The 21,177-nt window shown below is 46.3% G+C and overlaps 1 protein-coding gene across 1 annotated transcript in view; it reads right to left on the bottom strand.

Annotated features, from left to right (window-relative positions):
- The window catches only part of DHX36 (DEAH-box helicase 36), a 103,283-nt gene that overhangs the window by 28,992 nt on the left and 53,114 nt on the right, over positions 1–21,177 (bottom strand). The window contains exons 12-13 of the mRNA XM_077290716.1: positions 6,899–6,986; positions 6,759–6,814 (exon numbers count right to left, since the gene is read on the bottom strand). Of these exons, the coding sequence (XP_077146831.1) occupies positions 6,759–6,814; positions 6,899–6,986 (144 nt within the window). The remainder of the gene's footprint in view (positions 1–6,758; positions 6,815–6,898; positions 6,987–21,177) is intronic.

The raw sequence follows: 21,177 nt of genomic DNA, 5'->3' as shown, positions 1-21,177 counted from the left end.
TGGTTACCAGAAGCCTGCATGGATTATTAATGAGTTATATACCGGTGTGCTCCCTATAGTGGTGGTTACAGGAAACCTCCATGGATTATTAATGAGTTATATACCGATGCGCTCCCTATAGTGGTGGTTACAGGAAGCCTCCATGGATTGTTAATGAGTTATATACCGGTGCGCTCCATATAGTGGTGGTTAAAGGAAGCCTGCATGGATTATTATTGAGTTACAGTGCCTACAAGTAGTATTCAACCCCCTGCAGATTTAGCAGGTTTACACATTTGGAATTAACTTGGCATTGTGACATTTGGACTGTAGATTAGCCTGGAAGTGTGAAATGCACTGCAGCAAAAAAGAATGTTATTTCTTTGTTTATTTTTTTTTTTTTTAATTGTGAAAAGTTTTTTCAGAGGGTCATTTATTATTCAACCCCTCAACCCACCAGAATTCTGTTTGGTTCCCCTAAAGTATTAAGAAGTAGTTCAGGCACAAAGAACAATGAGCTTCACATGTTTGGATTAATTATCTTTTTTTCCAGCCTTTTCTGACTATTTAAGACCCTCCCCAAACTTGTGAACAGCACTCATACATGGTCAACATGGGAAAGACAAAGGAGCATTCCAAGGCCATCAGAGACAAGATCGTGGAGGGTCACAAGGCTGGCAAGGGGTACAAAACCCTTTCCAAGGAGTTGGGCCTACCTGTCTCCACTGTTGGGAGCATCATCCGGAAGTGGAAGGCTTATGGAACCACTGTTAGCCTTCCACGGCCTGGACAGCCTTTGAAAGTTTCCTCCCGTGCCGAGGCCAGGCTTGTCCGAAGAGTCAAGGCTAACCCAAGGACAACAAGGAAGGAGCTCCGGGAAGATCTCATGGCAGTGGGGACATTGGTTTCAGTCAATACCATAAGTAACGTACTCCACCGCAATGGTCTCCGTTCCAGACGAGCCCGTAAGGTACCTCTACTTTCAAAGCGTCATGTCAAGGCTCGTCTACAGTTTGCTCATGATCACTTGGAGGACTCAGACTGACTGGTTCAAGGTTCTCTGGTCTGATGAGACCAAGATCGAGATCTTTGGTGCCAACCACACACATGACGTTTGGAGACTGGATGGCACTGCATACGACCCCAAGAATACCATCCCTACAGTCAAGCATGGTGGTGGCAGCATCATGCTGTGGGGCTGTTTCTCAGCCAAGGGGCCTGGCCATCTGGTCCGCATCCATGGGAAGATGGATAGCACGGCCTACCTGGAGATTTTGGCCAAGAACCTCCGCTCCTCCATCAAGGATCTTAAGATGGGTCGTCATTTCATCTTCCAACAAGACAACGACCCAAAGCACACAGCCAAGAAAACCAAGGCCTGGTTCAAGAGGAAAAAAATCAAGGTGTTGCAGTGGCCTAGTCAGTCTCCTGACCTTAACCCAATTGAAAACTTGTGGAAGGAGCTCAAGATTAAAGTCCACATGAGACACCCAAAGAGCCTAGATAACTTGGAGAAGATCTGCATGGAGGAGTGGGCCAAGATAACTCCAGAGACCTGTGCCGGCCTGATCAGGTCTTATAAAAGACAATTATTAGCTGTAATAGCAAACAAAGGTTATTCCACAAAATATTAAACCTGGGGGATGAATAATAATTGACCCACACTTTTATGTTTAAAATTTATAAAAATTTAACTGAGCAACAAAACTTTTTGGTTTGTAAGATTTATGCATCTGTTAATAAATCCTGCTCTTGTTTGAAGTCTCTAACTTATTTGCATCTTATTAAACCTGCTAAATCTGCAGGGGGTTGAATACTACTTGTAGGCATTGTATATACCGATGCGCTCCATATAGTGGTGGTTACAGGAAGCCTCCATGGATTATTAATGAGTTATATACCGTGTGCTCCCTATAGTGGTGGTTACAGGAAGCCTCCATGGATTATTAATGAGTTATATACCGATGCGCTCCCTATAGTGGTGGTTACAGGAAGCCTCCATGGATTATTAATGAGTTATATACCGATGCGCTCCATATAGTGGTGGTTACAGGAAGCCTCCATGGATTATTAATGAGTTATATACCGGTGCGCTCCCTATAGTGGTGGTTACAGGAAGCCTCCATGGATTATTAATGAGTTATATACCGTGTGCTCCCTATAGTGGTGGTTACAGGAAGCCTCCGTGGATTATTAATGAGTTATATACCGGTGTGCTCCCTATAGTGGTGGTTAAAGGAAGTCTCCATGGATTATTAATGAGTTATATACCGGTGTGCTCCCTATAGTGGTGGTTACAGGAAGCCTCCGTGGATTATTAATGAGTTATATACCGGTGCTCTCCCTATAGTGGTGGTTACAGGAAGCCTCCATGGATTATTAATGAGTTATATACCGGTGCGCTCCCTATAGAGGTGGTTACATGAAGCCTCCATGGATTATTATTGAGTTATATACCGGTGCGCTCCCTATAGTGGTGGTTACAGGAAGCCTCCATGGATTATTAATGAGTTATATACCGATGCGCTCCATATAGTGGTGGTTACCGGAAGCCTCCATGGATTATTAATTTGTTATTTACCAGTGCGCTCCCTATAGTGGTGGTTACCGGAAGCCTCCGTGGATTATTAATGAGTTATATACCGGTGTGCTCCCAATAGTGGTGATCAAAACAGAATTTTAGACCTAAAGACAAAGTCCAAGCAATCAGACCATGCCCCTGAGGAAGCTATAATGGCCATTTATAAGTATGTGTGGATCTTGTATCTGCTCTACCCAGACATTAGGCCACTGTGACTAATAGAGGAACACTATATTACAAGACACCACACTGCTCCACACTGATCCAAAACTCATCCACAGATCTTTCCCTGGGACCACAATCTTTTTCATCACCCTAAGTGCTCTTCAGATGACTGTAATAATAAATCTAATGTCAGATCACAATGCATGGAGTAGCCGCACATCTCCTGACTCGAGTGAGACAGATTCATAGAAAGTGGTCACGCTCAGATCAGATGTGTGGCCAGTCCATGCATTGCGACCAATTATCAGACATCTGAAGGACCCCTAACGAAGACTCATTATTCAGCTTGGGATATTCCTCTAGCCACGTGCACTTGATGTTAAAGGGAACCTGTCATCTGATTCATGTTGCCCAAACCATGGGCAACATGAGTCAGATCCTGGTTGAGCGATTGCAGCCAGGTATGTATTTACATATATTATATGGAACGCCAGGGCGGTGCTTTAAACATCCAGGGCCCATAGAGACTAGACTAGTCCACCTCCGCCGTCGCTTCCCGATGCTGCTGTAGGTAAGTGACAGGACTCGTGCTCATAGGGAGAAACCTGTCAAAACCCTCTAGAAGAGAGGGGTCCTTAAAAGTATAAATATACCAGGGTGCATTTGTGGGGTTTTATCCATGCTGTTTGGACAGCACGAATCAGGATTGCTTTGATATAGCTGCTCCAGAATCCCACCACCTTTAAAATATAATGGGAGCCTCTGTTATCTACAGAAGAACCAAAACATGAGGGTTCTGCACCATCATCAATCCCTTCGGGAAGATTTACTTGCCATCATTACAAGGATAAAATTTCACAAAACAAACTTTAGAATTTCAGCAGCATAGCCTGAGAAGAAAAAGAAGCTTTGAAGGCGAAACCTAGGTCAAGCTCTGCAAGGCATGCTGCCAAAAACTAAAATCTTTCATTAAGTCTGGCACTATGCACACTGGAGTGATTAAGAGGGGCATGCTTTATGAATTAGGGGCATTGCATTTTATTCCTGCAGCTCCCCTAAAGTGTTTTAGCTTTTCAAATCCACCATATGGTTCTGGAGATCTAGACCTTTTTATGTACTGGTAATTTTTAGGATCCTTTCAAAGGGGGTTTGGCCCTCAGATGCTCGGGCAGTGCGGCTCTCATTTTCTGGGGCGACGTGGCTCTCAATTTATCGGCCGGCGTGGCCCTCAGATTCTCGGGCGGCGTGGCCCGAAGATTCTCGGACGGCGTGTTTTTAGGCTGTTCTGCATTATTTCCCTGTGAGCCACACCATCTCGGTAAAGACCAAAAAAGTCTGCGTTAAATAAAAAAGGTCAACATCACTGAAACCCTATGGCAGATTTTGAAACTACACACAATTTGAACACTAAGGAGCAGTGGGAATAACTTAAGAGCAAAAAGTGGGAAAATTGGACCTAGAGACAACTCTAAGAAAATACAAAAATTAAAAAACCTCTTTGACGGTGTTTACAACCCTTAGGCCAAGTTCAAACAACTGTGTAAAAAACAAATCATCAGAGTTTCATCCAGAAAACGCAGACGATTTTTTTTTCCTAGTGGTCATTCGAGCGAAATTCATTTTTTTACAGCAGGAGCTAGTAATATCTTACAGTTTTCTATATTACAGAATTGCAATGTATCTGTAAAATAAATAAAAAAAATCCATTGAATGCTGGACTGTGGCTCCATATGGTACTGTATTTTTCATATGCAATCATAAACTTGAGGGTTTCTGTTACTTGTTTGACACTGCATGAGAGTGAGTAAATAAGATATATATATATATATATATATATATATATATATATATATATATATATATATATATATATATATATATATATATATATATATATACACACACACACATACACAAATATTATACCTGCTAACCGGTTAAAGCATATACAGTGGGGCAAAAAAGTATTTAGTCATTCAGCAATAGTGCAAGTTCCACCACTTAAAAAGATGAGAGGCGTCTGTAATTTACATCATAGGTAGACCTCAACTATGGGAGACAAACTGAGAACAAAAAATTCCAGAAAATCACATTGTCTGTTTTTTTATCATTTTATTTGCATATTATGGTGGAAAATAAGTATTTGGTCAGAAACAAAATTTCATCTCAATACTTTGTAATATATCCTTTATTGGCAATGACAGAGGTCAAACGTTTTCTGTAAGTCTTCACAAGGTTGCCACACACTGTTTTTGGTATGTTGGCCCATTCCTCCATGCAGATCTCCTCTAGAGCAGTGATGTTTTTGGCTTTTCGCTTGGCAACACGGACTTTCAACTCCCTCCCAAGATTTTCTATAGGGTTGAGATCTGGAGACTGGCTAGGCCACTCCAGGACCTTGAAATGCTTCTTACGAAGCCACTCCTTCGTTGCCCGGGCGGTGTGCTTTGGATCATTGTCATGTTGAAAGACCCAGCCACGTTTCATCTTCAATGCCCTTGCTGATGGAAGGAGGTTTGCACTCAAAATCTCACGATACATGGCCCCATTCATTCTTTCATGTACCCGGATCAGTCGTCCTGGCCCCTTTGCAGAGAAACAGCCCCAAAGCATGATGTTTCCACCACCATGCTTTACAGTAGGTATGGTGTTTGATGGATGCAACTCAGTATTCTTTTTCCTCCAAACACGACAAGTTGTGTTTCTACCAAACAGTTCCAGTTTGGTTTCATCAGACCATAGGACATTCTCCCAAAACTCCTCTGGATCATCCAAATGCTCTCTAGCAAACTTCAGACGGGCCCGGACATGTACTGGCTTAAGCAGTGGGACACGTCTGGCACTGCAGGATCTGAGTCCATGGTGGCGTAGTGTGTTACTTATGGTAGGCCTTGTTACATTGGTCCCAGCTCTCTGCAGTTCATTCACTAGGTCCCCCCACGTGGTTCTGGGATTTTTGCTCACCGTTCTTGTGATCATTCTGACCCCACGGGGTGGGATTTTGTGTGGAGCCCCAGATCGAGGGAGATTATCAGTGGTCTTGAATGTCTTCCATTTTCTAATTATTGCTCCCACTGTTGATTTCTTCACTCCAAGCTGGTTGGCTATTGCAGATTCAGTCTTCCCAGCCTGGTGCAGGGCTACAATTTTGTTTCTGGTGTCCTTTGACAGCTCTTTGGTCTTCACCATAGTGGAGTTTGGAGTCAGACTGTTTGAGGGTGTGCACAGGTGTCTTTTTATACTGATAACAAGTTTAAACAGGTGCCATTACTACAGGTAATGAGTGGAGGAAAGAGGAGACTCTTAAAGAAGAAGTTACAGGTCTGTGAGAGCCAGAAATCTTGATTGTTTGTTTCTGACCAAATACTTATTTTCCACCATAATATGCAAATAAAATGATAAAAAAACAGACAATGTGATTTTCTGGATTTTTTTTTCTCAGTTTGTCTCCCATAGTTGAGGTCTACCTATGATGTAAATTACAGACGCCTCTCATCTTTTTAAGTGGTGGAACTTGCACTATTGCTGAATGACTAAATACTTTTTTGCCCCACTGTATGTCAGCAAATTTATGATATGTAATCAGAGAGCAGAATGATATAGGGGTAGAGAGCCCAATTCCAGTGATGTGTCAGTTACTGGTCTGTGGGTTTTGTTTCAATAAAATCAGTGTTTTCTCACTACAGGACTAAGTGTCTGGTGCCTTGTAGTCCTCCTGCGCTGTGTAAACAAGCCCCCAACGCTAATTAGCAGCTTTCTGCCACTTTACAGTGTACACAGAAAGCAACCAATCAGTGGTGTGGGTGGGGTTATATGGGCTCAGCAATCTGAGCTCAGCTGGATAAGCAGCAAATAAATCAGCGATTTCAGCAAAACTGCAGTAACTGGCACAAGTGATATCAATGGAATAAGGGTCTCTGCCCCTAAATTATGATGTTCTCAGATGGGGTAGCAAAAACCTGGTCACAGATTCACTTTAGGAAACTGAAGTCTGAAAGAAACCATTTCATAAGCTCTCATTTCTACAACCTACCTGGGTTTGATTTACAGTTGGCATCAATGAATGCAATGGGATAATAATAAACTGATCTGTAAAAAATAATTCAGAATATTATACAGGTGACTTATCCTGATGCATTCCTTTTAGCTCATAGACCCGACATACAGACTTACCTGACTGAAACATGACCTGTGACATCAGTAAGTCATTTAGAGTGCTGATATTATCCCAGCCTGGAAGGAAAACCAAGATGGCACCTTCCTGAAACCACAAAACAAAGTGAACTCAAATCTTTATACAATATGAATGATCTGGATTAAAACAATCAACGGATGGATAATACTTCAAGGGAACCTGTCAGCAGGATTGTGCACAGTACCCTACACACAGTGTCAGGTTGGTGCCGTTATACTGATTACAATGATACCTTAGTTGATGAAATCTGTTTTGTGGTAGCTGTTTAATCTTTATATTCAGTATTAAGTTAATGATCTGCCCGTTGTGGTCGTGTGCTCGCCTCCAACCCTTTTGGGTGAAGGTGCTTCACTTGATCCAGGAGGTGACAGGAGTAGATGTGGTGCGTAACCCGCTGACTTGCCTTTTGGGCTGTATGGATGATATTGCTATGGATGAATGTGGAAGGCTGACTATCGCAAGCTTGTTGTATGCTGCGAGAAAGCTTATCGCAATGCACTGGTTGGATGAAAAACCGCCAGGGAAAAAGGAATTTATCAACAAGATAAATTTTATTGTCCTTATGGAAAGAAATTTATACAGTAAGGGTACCGTCACACAGTGGCATTTTTATCGCTACGACGGCACGATTCGTGACGTTGTAGCGATATCGTTACGATCTCGCAGTGTCTGACACGCAGCAGCGATCAGGCACCCAGCTGAGAATCGTACGTCGTAGCAGATCGTTTGAAACTTTCTTTCGTCGCTGGATCTCCCGCTGTCATCGCTGGATCGGTGTGTGTGACAGCGATCCAGCGATGCGTTCGCTGGTAACCAGGGTAAACATCGGGTTACTAAGCGCAGGGCCGCGCTTAGTAACCCGATGTTTACCGTGGTTACCAGCGTAAAAGTAAAAAAAAAAAAAAAAAACGTACATACTCACCATCTGATGTCCGTCAGGTCCCTTGCCGTCTGCTTTCCGCTCTTACTGTCTGCCGGCCGGAAAGTGAGAGCAGATCACAGCGGTGACGTCACCGCTGCGCTCTGCTCTCACTGTACGGCCGGATCTCAGTCAGAGCAGGAAGCAGACGGCAAGGGACCTGACGGGCATCAGATGGTGAGTATGTACGTTTTTTTTTTTTTTTTACTTTTACGCTGGTAACCACGGTAAACATCGGGTTACTAAGCGCGGCCCTGCGCTTAGTAACCCGATGTTTACCCTGGTTACCCGGGGACTTCGGCATCGCTCCAGCGCCGTGATTGCAACGTGTGACCGCAGTCTACGACGCTGGAGCGATAATCATGCGACGCTGCGACGTCACGAATCGTGCCGTCGTAGCGATGTAAATGGTACTGTGTGACGGTACCCTAAGAGAGGTCAGAATACAAAATTTGAAAATGTGTAGGGCGGATGGATGGATTACCCAGGTGTGGCGTCTGCTGAGTTACTGCAAAGTAGAATGGGTGTTGTGTAGTTGATTCTGGGGGTCTCCTACATGTACAGGTGTGTTTTTGTAAAGCTTGTTATCTTTTCTCAAGAGAGGATGTCAGATGGTTGTATTGGATAATGGGCAAGAGATTAGGGGGAGGGAGAGGGGGGTTGGTTAGGGGGTAAGGGTGTTTAGTAAAATGAAAATGTATTATCAGGTCATGTATCTAATGTACAGTATTTGTCTGGAAATTGTATCGGACTGTGTTAATGGCGTGGCATATGCTTTAATAAAAAAATACATGATTTTAAAAAAGTGATATGCCCGTGCTCTGGGGCGGTCTGTGAGGGGTCTTCATGTGGTGTTCTGATTATCTGATTAGGTATTCCCCAGTATGGCTTCTGACAGGTCACTGATACCTCACTGACCTGCCCCCTAGTTTACAGAACGAAATATATATATATATATATATATATAATCTCTTTTAGGAATTTATTTACAGCATCAAATTACATGCCGATCATGCTGCAGCGCAGGCGCCGCCTGACTGCTGAAGGTGTTTTTTTTCCTTTCTTCAATATATAGAACATTCATTATGTAAAATAGGGGCAGGTCCCTGAGGGATCAGTGACCTGTCAGAAGCCACACATATGGGTAGCTAAGCAGAGCACCACATGAAGACCCCCACAGGCCGCCCCGAAGTACGAGCATATCATTAACTTAAAACTGAATATAAAGATTAACCCCTTCACCTCCAAGGGTGGTTTGCACGTTAATGACCAGGCCAATTTTTACAATTCTGACCACTGTCCCTTTATGAGGTTATAACTCTGGAACGCTTCAACGGATCTTGGCGATTCTGACATTGTTTTCTCGTGACATATTGTACTTCATGATAGTGATAAAATTTATTCGATATAATTTGCGTTTATTTGTGAAAAAAACGAATATTTGGCGAAAATTTTGAAAATTTCGCAATTTTCCAACTTTGAATTTTTATGCCCTTAAATCACAGACATATGTCACGCAAAATACTTAATAAGTAACATTTCCCACATGTCTACTTTACATCAGCACAATTTTGGAACCAAAATTTTTTTTTTGTGACGGAGTTATAAGGGTTAAAAGTTGACCAGCAATTTCTCATTTTTACAACACCATTTTTTTTTAGGGACCACATCTCATTTGAAGTCATTTTGAGGGGTCTATATGATAGAAAATACCCAAGTGTGACACCATTCTAAAAACTGCACCCCTCAAGGTACTCAAAACATCTTTCAAGAAGTTTATTAACCCTTCAGGTGTTTCACAGAAATTTTTGGAATGTTTAAATAAAAATGAACATTTAACTTTTTTTCACAAAAAAATTATTTCAGCTCCAATTTGTTTTATTTTACCAAGGGTAACAGGAGAAAATAGACCCCAAAATTTGTTGTACAATTTGTCCTGAGTACGCTGATACCCCATATGTGGGGGTAAACCACTGTTTGGGCGCATGGCAGAGCTCGGAAGGAAAGGAGCGCCATTTGACTTTTCAATGCAAAATTGACTGGAATTGAGATGGGACGCCATGTTGCATTTGGAGAGCCCCTGATGTGCCTAAACATTGAAACAACCCACAAGTGACACCATTTTGGAAAGTAGACCCCTTAAGGAACTTATCTAGATGTGTGTTGAGCACTTTGAACCAACAAGTGCTTCACAGAAGTTTATAATGCAGAGCCGTAAAAATAAAAAATCAGATTTTTTCACAAAAATGATCTTTTCGCCCCCATTTTTTTTATTTCCCCAAGGGTAAGAGAAGAAATTAGACCACAAAAGTTGTTGTGCAATTTGTCCTGAGTACGACGATACCCCATATGTGGGGGGGAACCACTGTTGGGGCGCATGACAGAGCTCGGAAGGGAAGGAGCGCCATTTGGAATGCAGACTTAAATGGATTGGTCTGCAGGCGTCACGTTGCATTTGCAGAGCCCCTGATGTACCCAAACAGTACAAACTCCACACAAGTGACCCCATATTGGAAACTATACCCCCAAGGAGCTTATCTAGATGTGTTGTGAGAACTTTGAACCCCCAAGTGTTTCACTACAGTTTACAACGCAGAGCCGTGAAAATAAAAAATCTTTTTTTTTCCCACAAAACTTATTTTTTGGCCCCCAGTTTTGTATTTTCCCAAGGGTAGCAGGAGAAATTGGACCCCAAAAGATGATGTCCAATTTGTCCTGAGTACGCCGATACCCCATATGTTGGGGTAAACCCCTGTTTGGGCACACGGGAGAGCTCTGAAGGGAAGGAGCACTGTTTTCCTTTTTCAACGCAGAATTGGCTGGAATTCAGATCGGATGCCATGTCCCGTTTGGAGAGCCCCTGATGTGCCTAAACAGTGGAAACCCCCCAATTATAACTGAAACCCTAATCCAAACACACCCCTTACCCTAATCCCAACAGTAACCCTAACCACTCCTCTAACCCAGACACACCAACCCTATTCCCAACCATAAATGTAATCCAAACCCTAACCCTATCTTTAGCCCCAACCCTAACTGTAGCCCCAACCCTAGCCCCAACCCTAGCCCTAACCCTAGCCCTATCACTAGCCCTATCACTAGCCCTAACACTAGCTGTAACACTAGCCCTAACCCTAGCCCTAGCCCTAACCCTAGCCCTAGCCCTAACCCTAGCCCTAGCCCCAACCCTAGCCCTAGCCCCAACCCTAGCCCTAACCCTAGCCCTAACCCTAGCCCTAACACTAGCCGTAACACTAGCCGTAACACTAGCCGTAACACTAGCCCTAGCCCTAACCCTAGCCCTAACCCTAGCCCCAACCCTAGCCCTAACCCTAGCCCTAACCCTAGCCCTAACCCTAGCCCTAACCCTAGCCCTAACCCTAGCCCTAACCCTAGCCCTAACCCTAGCCCTAACCCTAGCCCTAACCCTAGCCCTAACCCTAGCCCTAACCCTAGCCCTAACTCTAGTCTAAACTCTAGCCCTAACCCTAACGGGAAAATGGAAATAAATACATTTTTTAATTTTTTATTTTTCCCTAACTAAGGGGGTGATGAAGGGGGGTTTGATTTACTTTTATAGCGGTTTTTTTAGCGGATTTTTATGATTGGCAGCCATCACACACTGAAAGACGCTTTTCATTGCAAAAAATATTTTTTGCGTTACCACATTTTGAGAGCTGTAATTTTTCCATATTTGAGTCCACAGAGTCATGTGAGATCTTGTTTTTTGCGGGACGAGTTGACGTTTTTATTGGTTACATTTTCGGACATGTGACATTTTTTGATCGCTTTTTATTCCGATTTTTGTGAGGTAGAGTGATCAAAAACCAGCTATTCATGAATTTCTTTTGGGGGAGGCGTTTATACCGTTCCGCGTTTGGTAAAATTGATAAAGCAGTTTTATTCGTCGGGTCAGTACGATTACAACGATATCTCATTTATATCATTTTTTTTATGTTTTGGCGCTTTTATACGATAAAAACTATTTTATAGAAAAAAATAATTATTTTGGTATCGCTTTATTCTCAGGACTATAACTTTTTTATTTTTTTGCTGATGATGCTGTATGGCGGCTCGTTTTTTGCGGGACAAGATGACGTTTTCAGCGGTACCATGGTTATTTATATCAGTCTTTTTGATCGCGTATTATTCCACTTTTTGTTCGGCGGTATGATAAGCGTTGTTTTTTGCCTCTTTTTTTTTTTTTTTCTTACGGTGTTTACTGAAGGGGTTAACTAGTGGGGCAGTTTTATAGGTTGGGTCGTTATGGACGCGGCGATACTAAATATGTGTACTTTTATTGTTTTTTTTTATTTTATTTAGCTAAAGAAATGTATTTATGGGAATAAAATATATATATTTTTTTCTTTATTTAGGATATTTTTTTTATTTTTTTTTTTTTTTTACACACGTGGGGATTTTTTTTTTTTTACTTTTTTACTTTGTCCCGGGGGGGACATCACAGATCATTGATCTGGCAGTGTGCATAGCACTCTGCCAGATCGGCGATCTGCTGTGCAGGGCTGCAGGCTTACCAAGTGTCTGCTCTGAGCAGGCACTCGGTAAGCCACCTCCCTCCCTGCAGGACCCGGATGCCGCGGCCATCTTGGATCCGGGACCTGCGCCGAGGAGGGAGGTAGGAGACCCTCGGAGCAACGCGATCACATCGCGTTGCTCCGGGGGTCTCAGGGAAGCCCGCAGGGAGCCCCCTCCCTGCGCGATGCTTCCCTATACCGCCGGTACACCGCGATCATGTTTGATCGCGGTGTGCCGGGGGTTAATGTGCCGGGGGCGGTCCGTGACCGCTCCTGGCACATAGTGCCGGATGTCAGCTGCGATAGTCAGCTGACACCCGGCCGCGCTCCCCCCGTGAGCGCGGCCGATCGGCTATGACGTACTATCCCGTCGAGGGTCAGATAGGCCCAGGTCACCTCGACGGGATAGTACGTCTAAGGTCACAGAGGGGTTAAACAACAACCTCAAGACAGATTTCATCAAGGTATCATTTTATTCAGTATAACAGCTCCGACCTGACAGTGTCTGTAGGTTACTGAACAACATCTCCAAGATCCTATCCCAATATGTAGTAGGTGTAATAATATTAGCAAATACCTCCAATTAGAAATGTAGTACAGTTTTTCTGATCCACTATGTCAGTATCGCCATGTGCAGGGCATTGCAGTAGTTTAGATATCCATAGTTCTGACCATTAGCAACTATATGAGCGGTCGTAACCATGGATACTTAAGGTCCAACAATGCCCTGCACATGAGGAAAGAAACATACAGTAGCAAATCAGAAATATTATATTACATTTCTAATTGGAGGCATTTGCTAATATTATTAGTAGTTATGGGTGAACCTCTGGATGGTCGGGTCCGACCGAACATTCAAAAAAAAAAAAAAAAAAAAAGTAGGGGTCGCTACCAGAACAGTACCCAAATATCCATTGTTTGCTATGCTGTCATCTGCATGACAGCGCGGCAAACATTGCCTCTGATCGGCAGTAAGATTATTACCAGGGGTCATAGAGCTGCGGTTCCCACATTGTCAGATGACAACGTTAGCCATCAGCTGTGACTGGCGGTAAAAAGTTTATCTACAATCACAGAAGCGGCAGCGGATAAGAGAGTACTACTCCCATTAGCCTACACCTGCTGCCACTAATAACAGCGAGAGCAAGAGCAACTGCTGGGAGTATTCATCAGCCTGCACCTGCGCTATAAATAAATCTAAAAAATGACGTGAGGTCTTTCTATTTTAGATAACCAGCATGGCAAAACTGATACGTGCAGGTTGCAAACCTCAGCTGTATCATGGCTGGTTATCAAGAATAGAGGGGTCCCCATATCATGCGTTTTAATCATTTAAATAATTTAAAAAAAACTGTGTGGGGACCCCCCCCAATTTAGTCAACCCGCCAAGCTAAAGCAGACAGCTGGGGTCTGGTATTCTCAGTCTGGTAAGGTAACTGGACATGGACATTGTCCTCTCCCCCCACTGTCTTAAAACAGCAGCCTGCAGCCACCCCAGCCAAGTCACAACCTTTAGATGCGCCAATCCTGGCGCTTTGCCCGGCTCCTCCCACTCGTCCTGTGGCGGTGGCAAGTGGTGTTCATAAATTGTCAGGTTGATATCATCTTTGTATTTTCAGGTGACGTCAAGCCCAGCAAATAGTAATGGAGAGGTGTCTAAAAGACACCTCCCATCACTAACCACATAGTTATATTGTCAATAAAAAACAATAATAATTAAAAATAAAAATGCGCATCGTTTTACAAATTTATTTAAAAACAACAAATACACTTATACCCACCTTATGCCAATTCCATTGGAGCCCTGGTCCCCAGTAAAAAAAAAAAAAATAGAAAAGAAATGAACAATATCCCTCACCTGTCCGAAAATGCTGTCCCATGCCATGATTCATGTCTGTAATAAGGAGATTGTTGTGTACTCACCGTAAAATCTTTCTCTTAGCCTCTAATTGGGGGACACAGGACCATGGGTGTTATGCTGCTGTCCACTAGGAGGCGACACTATGCATAATCTGAAAAAGATTAACTGTGGCTCCTCCTGTGCAGTATACACCCCTGGACGGCATCAGCCTTCTCCAGTTTTGTGCAAAAGCAGTAGGAGGAACGTAACATGAATAACATAATTATGCCTGTAAGAAGGCAACTATGTAACATGAATAACATAATTATGCCTGTAAGAAGGCAACTATGTACGAGCTCAAGAAAACAATATGAGAACTCAGTTACAATGGCCAGGAAAGGGCAACAGGGTGGGAGCTGTGTCCCCCAATTAGAGGCTAAGAGAAAGAGATTTTACGGTGAGTACACAAAAATCTCCTTTACTCTGTCGCCTCATTGGGGGACACAGGACCATGGGACGTCCTAAAGCAGTCCCTGGGTGGGAAGCAATGGACGAATATTGTGCAGACAGGCCCCTATACTTAGGGCACCGCCGCCTGCAGGACACATCTACCCAGGTTCGCGTCCGCTGAGGACTGGGTATGAACCCTGTAGTGTTTAGTAAACGTGTGTAAGCTAGTCCAAGTGGCCACCTTGCACACTTGTTGTGCCGAAGCCTGGTGCCGAATGGCCCATGAGGCCCCTACCGCCCGTGTAGAGTGTGCCGTAATACCGGCTGGAAGAGGAGAATTCTTAAGGCGGTAGGCCTCTTGTATGGTGGATTTGATCCACCTGGCAAGGGTAGCTTTGGAAGCTGGCAGACCCTTGTGGCCACCTTCCGGAAGGAGGAAAAGAGAATCAGACCTCCGGAAGGACGCAGTCCTAGACACGTATATACGCAATGCCCTGACAAGGTCAAGCGTATGCAGAGCTTTCCCCACTCTATGAACCGGAACCGGACAAAGGGATGGTAGTGAAATTTCCTCATTGAGGTGGAAGTCGGACACAACTTTCGGAAGGAAGGATGGGACCGTACGAAGAACTACCTTGTCCTGGTGAAAAGCCAGGAAGGGCCGTCTGCAGGAGAGTGCTGTCAGTTCAGACACCCTGCGTAGCAAGGTGATTGCCACCAGGAAAACCACCTTCTGGGAAAGAAGGCGGAGCGGGACCTCCTTAAGGGGTTCGAAGGGTGGTTCCTGCAATGCTGTCAGGACCAGGATGAGGTCCCACGTTTCTAGTGGTCGTCTGTAGGGGGGAACCAATCGGGAAACCCCCTGAAGGAAAGTCCTTACTTGCGGCTTGGTAGCACCTTTGAAAAAGCACCGAGAGGGCTGACACCTGGCTCTTAAGCGAGCCCAATGACAGCCTGGCCTCCAGACCCGATTGGAGAAAACCAAATACTTTGGGTAGTGAATAAGGGAGTGGGCTCTGGCCACGAGATTCGCACCAGGTAAAGAAAGCTTTCCAGGTATGGTAATAAATCTTGGCAGAGGCTGGTTTCCGTGCACTGATCATGGTTCCAATGACGTCCGCCGAGAGCCCTGCCTGGGTTAGAACCCAGGTCTCAAGGGCCACGCCGTCAAATTGAGAGCCCCTGAGGTCTGGTGGTAGAACGGGCCTTGTGATAGAAGATCGTGGCGGTCGGGGAGACGCCATGGGGCGTCTGCTGTGAGTTGTACGATGTCGGCGTACCATGTGCGTCTGGGCCAGTCCGGTGCAATTAGGATGGTTGGAACTCCCTCTTGTTTGATCTTCCTCACCACTCTGGATATCAGGGGGAGAGGTGGAAAAATATACAGAAGCTGGAACTGGATCCAGTCCTGAACCAGAGCGTCTGCTCCGAGCGACCACGGATCGTGTGTTCTGGCCATGAAGTTGGAGACCTTGGCATTGAAGTGGGATGCCATTAGGTCCACATCTGGGGATCCCCCAGCGGAGACAGATCTGTTGAAAAATTTCGGGATGGAGAGACCACTCTCCCGAGTCTATTCCTTGTCGGCTGAGGAAGTCTGCTTCCCAGTTGTCCACACCCGGAATGTGGACCGCCGAAAGAACCGACCCTGTGTCCTCCGCCCAGCGGAGGATGTGTGACATTTCTCGCATCGCCTGGGTACTGCGGGTCCCCCTTGGTGATTCACATATGCCACAGCCGTGGCATTGTCTGACTGTATTCTGATGTGAGAGGCTGCCAGTAAGTGATGGAAGGCCCTCAATGCCAGAAGGATGGCACGAATTTCCAGGATGTTGATGGGCATGGTCGCTTCCACTGAGGACCACTTGCCCTGTGGTGTAGGTGCACCGCACCCCAACCCGTCAGGCTCGCGTCGGTGGTCAGAACCTTCCATTGACCTGTGAGAAAGGATTTCCCCTTTGCTAGCGACCTCCTGGTTGACGACGTTAGCTGGAACTCCCTGTCGAGAGAAAAGGGATTCCTGTCCCAGGACTTGAGAATGGCTAGTTGGAGAGGTCGGAGGTGAAACTGGGCAAATGGGACAGCTTCTATTGCTGCTGCCATCTTGCCGAGGACTCTCATGGCAAACCGGAGAGATCGAGGGGGTTTGCCGAGGAGGGTGCGAACTGCTAGTCGGAGAGCCAGTGCCTTGTCCTTGGGAAGGAGCACTAGACCCCTGGAGGTGTTGAATAACATTCCCAGGAAGGTCAGACTGACTCAGGGTTGGTGATGACTTTTGTAGGTTGATTAACCAGCCCATGTGACAGAGTATCGGTTGTGATTGAGATGCTGAGCTCGCAGTCCTTGAAGGTGGGAGCCTTGATGAGTAGATCGTCCAGGTATGGAACGACTACTATGCCTCTGGAGTGCAGGACGTCCATGGTGGCTGCCATGACCTTGGTGAACACTCTGGGAGCCGTGGCGAGTCCGAAAGGGAGAGCCACGAATTGGTAGTGGTCCTGGCCTATTGCGAACCTGAGAAACCTCTGATGGGCAGGTGCAATGGGTATATGCAGGTATGCGTCTTGTATGTCTATGGAGGCGAGATATTCTCCCTTCTCCATGGACGCAATGATGGACCGAAGGGACTCCATGCGGAAATGACGGACCCGTACATATTTGTTGAGCTGTTTTAGGTCTAGTATGGGCCGTACGCTGCCTCCTTTCTTGGGAACTACGAACAGATTGGAGTAGAACCCTCGGAAGCGGTCGGTCGTGGGTACCGGTACTATGACTCCTGCTTGAAAAAGCGAGGAGACCGCTTGGTGGTAGGCACGAGCCTTGGCTGGTGGTTTTGGGGGGACAGAGAGGAAGAGTCGGTCCGGTGGGTTGGAGGTGAAGTCTATTTTGTATCCGGAAGACACTAGTTCCATGACCCACCTGTCTTCTGTAATAGGCAGCCAGACTTGATGAAAGAGCAAAAGTCGGCCGCCTACTGGTGTGGTGTCTTCCGGAGTCCGTGAGTCATGATGAGGAGAAAGTCTGAGATTTTCCTCCTCTGGGCTTAGGCTGGCCTGCTTTTGACTGCCAGGTCTTGTCCGACCTTTGCATCGATCGTGAGTTGTCCCTGCGTGGGGAACGGTTACTATTTTGTGCTGGACGCGAGACGGACCAGCCGGAGGAATTCCAAAAGGATCGAAATCGAGTTTGGTTACGCTTCTTGTAAGTGCGTTTAGGTTTCAGTTGGGGAAGAGAAGTACTCTTACCCCCGGTGGCGTTGGATATCATAGTGTCCAACTGTTCACCGAAAAGTCTCCCACTGAGGTAGGGGAGGTGCGTGAGGGACTTCTTTGAGGCTGCGTCCGCTTTCCACGCCGAATCGTGATGGCGTTTGATGCTATCCCCGCTACTCCCCTTGCTGAATCCAGAGCTGCATGAAGCATGTAGTCTGCTACAACTGCTATTTGAACCGCTTGGTCCGACAGCTCAGGAGCGGATGCTTGGAGAGCTTGTAAATTCTTTGCCCAGGCCAGAATGGCCTTGGCAGCCCAAACTGAGGCAAACGCGGGAGCCGGGGATGCCCCTGCTGCCTCGAAAATTGAACGAGCCATGCGTTCTACCTGCCGGTCTGCTGCGTCCCTGAGGGTTGAGCTATCTGGCAGTGAAAGGAGGGTCTGTGCTGCTAGCCTAGAGACTGGGGGGTCCACTTCAGGTGGATCTGTCCATTCTTTGGTGTCCTTCTGTGGGAAGGGGTACCTCGCCTCCAGATATTTGCGATTAGCTAATTTTTTCACAGGCTGTGAGCACTGCTTTTTAAGGATCGTCTTAAACTCTGGGTGGTTAGAGAAAACCTTAGGCGGCTTCAGCGGTCCTTCAAAGGAAATCTTATGTTCTGGGGTCTCTGGTGGCGGATCAGAAATGTCCAGCACCCGATGGATGGATGAAATTATGTCCTCAACTAGCGCTGTATTGCTAGGAGGGATTGGGATCAGGGACCCCTCCGTTGCTCTGTCTGAGTCAGAGTCGCAGATGCCTTCCGAATCCTGTATATCACTGAGGCGTCCCCTGCTGAGTGGGCTGGGGAGGAGGCCTTCTCTGGTCGGGGATTGCGGAGATCTGCATCGTCTGTCCCTGGAATGGGACGGTCTAGATGACTTGGAGCTACGGTGTCTCTCCCTAGAGGGGGATGACTGTGTGCTATGGGATAACGCAGATGGACTTGATCTATGGGTCCGCTTGCGTCCTGACCTAGACGTGGATGTGCCAGGGTCATCTTGTTCCTGAGTCAAGCTCTCCCTTTGCTGGGTAACGGTCATAGACCGGGCATGACCCTGCAGAGCCTGAAGCAATGTGGAGGTTAGGTTATCTATAGACTGCGTCATAGATTGCGATATGTGAGTAGCCCATTCCGGCGTGACATTAGACACCGAGGCATTGGCAGGGGCTTCTTGGGGCTCTGACACATTAGTTTGTATACAGTTCAGACAATGCGGGTAGGTGCTACTACTGGGGAGAGCGGTCCCGCAGGCTGTGCAGAATGCATAATAGCAGTTCTGCCTGGTTCTCTTGGACCTTGAGCCCGGCATAGTGCAGAAGTGCTGCCAGCAGAGGACCTTACAGGGGTAGAGAAACCTATAGGGGAGCCTTATAGGTAATATGGATTCACAGCTGAGTAAAAAATCCAGCTGTGATCTTACCCCACCAGTGTGCCCCTAGGTCCAGCGCCGAAGATCCACAGTCCTGTGCCCCCCGGAGACTGGCTGTCTGGTCCTGCAGACCGGGAGATGCAGGGTTAATCTGCAGCCGAAAATAGCTGCTGAGACAGAGGAAAGGAGGAGAAGGGGGCGGAGAGCTGGAAAAAGGCGGCAAGGCTGTGTAAAAACGCGCCCTTTCTGTCTCGATCCGCCCCCTGTATGACACTGTAGAGTGTCATATTTGTCATCCGGGGGGCGGGCCGGGGGGCGGAGAGGAGGCAGCAGCTTCAGCTAGGCCTAAATTAGATGCCTGAGGCCCAGAAGGGCTCCAGGCCGGCGCGAAAGTCCAGGAGGGGGTCGGATCTGAACCGGACCCCTCCGGATTTAAAGGCAGGATGGCGGTGGGGCTATAAGCGGAAGGGGGAGCCCGGTAGGGGTCTCCCTGAGGCAGTATAGAGCTGGTGCTGCCGCAGAGACAGGGGTGCAGGGAGCCCTGTGTCTGTATGTGTCATGCCTGCTGCACTCCCCCCGGCCCCAACAGGAGCCCGCAGCTGGGATGGGGTCCCTGGATGCAGGCGCAGTGTGCTGGCCCATTGCTGGGAGCTGTAGAATGCTGCCTGAACAGGCCCTACCTGAGGTATCTCAACCTAATACCCCCAGAGGGGGATAGGGAGGGTGCTGTTGTCACCTTCAGGGGCCTTTATCCTCGCCTCGACCTCAACCCAGAAACCAAAAGGAATTGGGGAAGAAGGGGGGGTGTCTCGACTTCGAACCAGCACCCGAGGGACTGGGGAAGGAGCAACATGGGGAATAGCCATCTCTACTTCAACTGGGCACCCCATAATAGGGGGCCGAGGAAGGAGCCATGCCGGGAGTCTCACAGGAGACCCTCTTTTCTTCATCTGTATTCCCGTTGGAAAAAAACGGAGTAAAAATCTTTTAGGTGTGCCTCCTATGCGACACTAAGCAAAAACTGGAGAAGGCTGATGCCGTCCAGGGGTGTATACTGCACAGGAGGAGCCACAGTTAATCTTTTTCAGATTATGCATAGTGTCGCCTCCTAGTGTACAGCAGCATAACACCCATGGTCCTGTGTCCCCCAATGAGGCGACAGAGTAAATTGATTTTCAACCTGGACAGTACCAGCATCAGTGAAGAGACGCCATCGAGGTTATGGCAGGTCGCTGAGGCTGGGTTCCCAGCTCACTTCAGTGTGAACCAGGCCAATGAACTGAAGTGATCTCAGTGAGATCACCACTAGCACCGTGAGAAATTTCTTACTGTGAACTCACTGAGCTCAACATTGTGAAACTTTTTCTCACGGTGCGATCGTTGATTTAACTGATGTCATTGTAGTTCATCGGCCCACCTCACACTGAAGTGAGCTGGGAACACAGCCTCGGTGACCTGTGGTAACCTCGATGAAGTAACCGCTAGTCATTGACATTGCGCTCGCAGCAGCTCCACCATCCAGGTTGAAAACCAATTATTGCAGACATGGATAACGGCGTGGGACAGTATGTTGGACAGGTGAGGGATATTGTATTATTTTTTATTTATTTTTTTTTACAAGAGACCAGGGTTTCAATTGAATGAGCATAAGGCAAGTATAACTGTTTGTTAGTTTTAAATTCTACAAAATTTTAAAATCTTTATAACGCGGTGTATTTTTATTTCAAAACGAGGACTTTATTCTGGGTGTTTTTTATTTACAATATAAGTATAGGATTAGTAACGGATAGGTATCTTATAGACACCTCTCCATTACTAACTGCTGGGCTTCAAGTAACCTGAAAATACAAAGGTGACATCAACCCCACAAATATGAACCCCACTTGCC

The sequence above is a fragment of the Ranitomeya variabilis genome, chromosome 2 (assembly GCF_051348905.1).
Source record: "Ranitomeya variabilis isolate aRanVar5 chromosome 2, aRanVar5.hap1, whole genome shotgun sequence".
Taxonomy (NCBI): domain Eukaryota; kingdom Metazoa; phylum Chordata; class Amphibia; order Anura; family Dendrobatidae; genus Ranitomeya; species Ranitomeya variabilis.
The sequence above is the reverse complement of the archived record's forward strand: the minus strand, read 5'-3'. Positions and strand labels throughout refer to the sequence as shown.